The 4,435-nt window shown below is 47.9% G+C and overlaps 1 protein-coding gene across 1 annotated transcript; it reads left to right on the top strand.

The window, feature by feature from the left end:
* Positions 1–218: 218 nt before the first annotated feature.
* On the top strand, positions 219–4,435 carry LOC136481401 (uncharacterized). Its single transcript, XM_066478752.1, has 3 exons — positions 219–677; positions 1,260–3,164; positions 3,251–4,435. Exons 2-3 carry the CDS (start codon positions 1,301–1,303, stop codon positions 4,027–4,029), a joined length of 2,643 nt encoding a protein of 880 aa, XP_066334849.1. The 5' UTR covers positions 219–677; positions 1,260–1,300; the 3' UTR covers positions 4,030–4,435.

Raw genomic sequence — 4,435 nt, 5'->3', positions numbered from 1 at the left:
GAGGTTGATGGCTGCCATTAATTTCAGTGAGCAGTCCTGCACAGTTCTCAAGGCTGTACTGTACGGTATGGTCCCAAGCCTTCTAAACTGCAGAGCACAGAGAGGTAGTACGGTGCAGGAGCCAGGTCAGGACTCAAAATGGATTATTATTATTACTATTGGAAGGAAGAAATGAGCCATAAGCCAACGAGGCGAGCACGACAGACAGCTACGACTAGGGGGGAGAGGGAGGATCGGTTCAATGGCTGGCTGGCTGATGCCATGATTGCGGCCCTGCACAACTTTCCCTTTCCCTTTCCCCCTACTGCAGGCTGCCCGCCCGCAGGAATCGCCGGCACCAGGTCGCCGCTCGCTGCCTTTCCGTGCCGGCCGGCCAAAGCATTTCTGCCGGTGGTGGCGTGGTGTTGCTGCCTGCCTCTGCCTCCAAAGCAAAGAATCCCAGTAGAGGGAAGAGGAGAGACACGCTGCACTGCAGCTTCGTGCTGTTTGCTTCGCTTTATTCCCCTTCCTTGTTCCAGCACCAGCTCCCCTGTCACTCCATCCCCATCCCGCCTTGCTTTCCCCGTCCGCCAAACTCCTCGCCTCTTGGCTGTTGCTGCGTTCGTCCGAGGCATTTCTATTTCAGAGCGCAAGAACAAGTTCTTCTTCGCCTGCCGCCTCGTCGCTGAGGTGCTGAGGTGCGGCTGCCGCCGATTTCTGTTTCTTGCGCTGTCTGTGCTACTCTTTTTTTGTTCTTTTCCCCATAGCCATTGTTGTTGATGTTGGATTGGATCCTTCTGCAGCCGAAGCCTCATGCTTCATTCATGTCCTCGTAGCTCTTCCTTCCTTCTGTATATATATTGTTTTCATAGACACTACTTGATCTGCAAATCCCCGTAGCGGCCGGTTCTTTTACCTGTTATTGGTAGTACCATCTTACTGCTAGTTTCATTTGGCCTGGTCTTGTTTTACGCATGTGCACTTTACATAGTGCTGCTATTAGTAGCCAGTTTAGTTTGGAAATCAGTGAGCTTAGTTTATTCACATAAGGTTGGTGAATGATTGGTATAATCTGATCAACTTAGTTTATTTTCCCTTTTTTTTAAGATAAATCCGGCCTGTGCATCAACTTAGTTTATTTTCTTACATAGGTATCACGTATCAGTGATATGCCAATCCTTAACTTTTCTTCCTTCCTGCATAAACACTGCGACCCAACCTAGTTTCAATGCCATTGGACAGCATTTCAATACTGATCTGCCTCCTTTTTCTGTTTCCAGTTTAGATCTGCATCCCGGGGCTGAATCCAAGGGGGACAAAGATGGCACTTGATGCAGACAACATTCTGCTGCACATCAAGAGGACATTGCATTCTTCAGTCAGGCTTGCCTATCATTCTGCTTCTGAGTATCCTGTGGCACTCGGCATCGGCATGCTGCTGCTGTTCCTACACAGACTCTGCCCTTCTCTGATTACTTTCCTGCTGTCTTCGTCCCCGGTCTTCCTGCTAACTGCGCTCCTTCTTGGAGCGCTGTTGAGCTACGGGGAACCAAGTGCTCCAGTGATCGGACAGGACCAGAAAAAATCGTCCGTTGAATCCAGAATATCCATCACTGAATGTTCAGTGGCTGAGGAGGTTCAGAATGTCGCCGTCACCCACATGTCAATGAGCTTTTTTGAGAGCCCAGTTGTCTGCGTTGAGGAAACAACCTCTGATAGCATGTTCCATGATACCCACCGTGATGAGGACAGTATTGTCACGTCTGTGTCTGCTGATACCGTTCGCTGTGCAGAAGCTTCTGAGCTTACCAAGAGTGAAGTTGTTATTGTGGGAAGAGAGGAGCGTGTCAAGGAAACCTGTGACGAGGTTGAGCTTCAGCAGTTTTTTCAGAGCAGCACTGCTGAAGGTGTTTCCGTTCAAGTGGACAAAACTTCCGAAGGTGTTCTGCTTGATGCTCTGTGTGATCAAGGAAATGTGACATCTATGTCCACCGACACTGTTCTTTGTGCTGAATCTTCTGGGTTTGGCAAGAATGGTATCATTGCTGAAAGAGAGGAAGAGGAGCATGCTAAGGAAATCTGCGAGCAGGTTGCGCCGCCGCAACAGTCTGAGAGCACCGTTACAGAAAGGTGTCACTATGAAGTGAACAATCAGTATCAGTTCGGTGAACTCATGAGCTCATGTTGGCAACCTGTTACGCGACAGGATCCTTGTTCTGATTCTGAGTCTGACCTTACTGAAAGCTCTTCTGATGCATCGATCACCGACATCATACCGATGCTTGATGAACTGAACCCACCTGTAAACTTGGGGACCAGTCATCCTTCCTCAACCTTCAGAGACAACCTGAACGCTGGCTCATCAGATGAAGATGAAGATGAGTCGGAGGAGGAGGATGGTAACCTTAGCTCAGATGAAGATGGAGAAGAAGAAGAGAAGAGAGATGACGAAAGTAGCTGGAAGGGCTTTGTGTATCCAAACTCTTTGGATACTGAAAAGAATGGGAACTTGGAGAGTCTGATGGCGCGGCGACTAGCAAAGAATGTTCTGAAGCTTGAACTTGACAGGAGGCTAATGGACATGCAGGCCGCTGATGCAGTTCAGAAAATGGAGGAGGCATCGCGCTTCCGTGTTCAGGTGCCCTCCATTTCTACACCAAGGCCCGATCCTTCAAATGATTCAGAGGATACAGTGGAGTTACCACAGGTTCCTGATTCAGCGCCATCTGTGCTGCTTCCCTGGAGGAAACCGTTTGATATTCCATTTGACCAAATTGTGGACCACGACAGCCGTTTGCAGGAAACTTGGACTCCTCGCTCAGGCTTTTCATCATCACAGGGCAGGAAACGTGACAGCTTGTATGCAAGGCAGTCTACTTATATGCAACATCACAACCGAATAAAGCCAGAGAAGTCTGAATTCAGTAGAAAAGATGCTGTTGACAATCACTCAGAAAGCGATTCTGAGGAACCACTTGACAACAATGGCAAGTTATTTGGCTCACTGGAACCACATATTGGTGATGAGATCAAAATACTAAGCGCGGCAATTTCAGATGTGTGTGTGCTCGAAGCAAATCATGGAATTAAGGAGGGCAGCACTGATTCCGTCAATGGCACAAATTCCTTTTATGTCCAAAAATCACTGTCCAGCGCGTCAGATGTGAACAATTCAATTTCTGCAGGTAATAGGGATCATTTTTCAGATTAGAGCTATGCCAATTATATATTTGCAATGTTTACTCAAGTAGAGCTGATGTCATGCACGCAGGTAACGAGCAATCGGTACTTTGTTCTCTATCTGAAGAACACAACAATATTGAGGAACATATGGTTGAAGTTGAAGAAGAAGACTCCATGAGTGAAGTTAACTCGTTATTCAAGTGCCGCATGGAGGAAGTGCTAGTGCAGTCCATTTCAGAGTCTGGCATAGGCCAACCCTTGACGGTTAAACTTGAGCACGAGCTTAGCGATACTTTATTACACGCAGAACCTGCAATACCTTTGATTGAAGCAAGATCAGTAGAAGAGCTGAATTCACAGTTTGCTCAGCTGAATGGAGAAGCATTATTAGCACCCGCTGCTTCTATCTCCAGTTGTGATGATGATCAGCCGATCCAAGACGGGCCAAGTGAAGCATGGCCTGTGGAAAATGGGGATACTGAAGATTCTTCAGATTGCTCGCTTGACAAGGGTCCAGTGGCTGTGAAGGTCGTCGAAGGTGAAGGTGAGCCAAAGGAGGTGCTGACTGAAGATGGTGGGCTTCCTGTTGTAGAAGCAAGCTCGGTTGAGGAGATGAGCTCACTGTTCAGGCGACTGGAAGAAGCAGCAGCAGGGCCAGCACTGATGCGTGCTGGTAGCTCAGAGTCAGAGCAGATGTTTGTTGGTCAGCACACTGGAGAGGCAGAGACAGATTGCGGTGTGCTAGTTCCTGAGCCTGCTGCTTGGGATGATACCAATCCTACTTATGCGCAGTTAAGCATCGATGGCGGTGACAAGATGAAGATTCCTGGAGATGGCGAAGTAATCCTGGATAATTCGCCGAGGTAAACTCAGGACCGTGCGCTAAGGATGCTGGAAGATCTGGATCCGATGACACCAAAGTTTTTGTGGCCAAAGAATCACTTGAAAGTGCTTGATCTACTCTTACTGAAGTGCCGCAGTCAGGCAGCTGAAGAGATATGTTGGAGTGATGTTTGATCACAGGGTGCACCCGGTGCAGTGCAGGTAGCCTAGCTAAATCCTGAAGGAGGTGGATGGGAGACATCATCGTCTTCTCAGATGTATATTTTTTTATCTGTGGAGAGAATGGAGTGCGCATGGCTATGTTGATATGTCTTTGGTTTAATTCGTCTGTTCATACTTCTTCATTTTTTTTTCTCCCTTCGGATGATGGACAAATTAGGGTGATGCAGTTTGGCAGTAGCATGGATCGCTGGTTGTTTCATGGTGCGGA

This window comes from Miscanthus floridulus, chromosome 9, assembly GCF_019320115.1.
Source record: "Miscanthus floridulus cultivar M001 chromosome 9, ASM1932011v1, whole genome shotgun sequence".
Classification (NCBI taxonomy): domain Eukaryota; kingdom Viridiplantae; phylum Streptophyta; class Magnoliopsida; order Poales; family Poaceae; genus Miscanthus; species Miscanthus floridulus.
Note: the sequence above shows the minus strand (reverse complement) of the source record. Positions and strands in the feature narration are given on the sequence as shown.

Coding starts and splice junctions, on each gene's coding strand:
- LOC136481401 (XM_066478752.1), top strand. CDS start 1,301: ATGGCACTTGATGCAGACAACATTCTGCTGCACATCAAGAGGACATTG. Junction 3,165..3,250: donor GAACAATTCAATTTCTGCAG/GTAATAGGGATC, acceptor TCATGCACGCAG/GTAACGAGCAATCGGTACTT.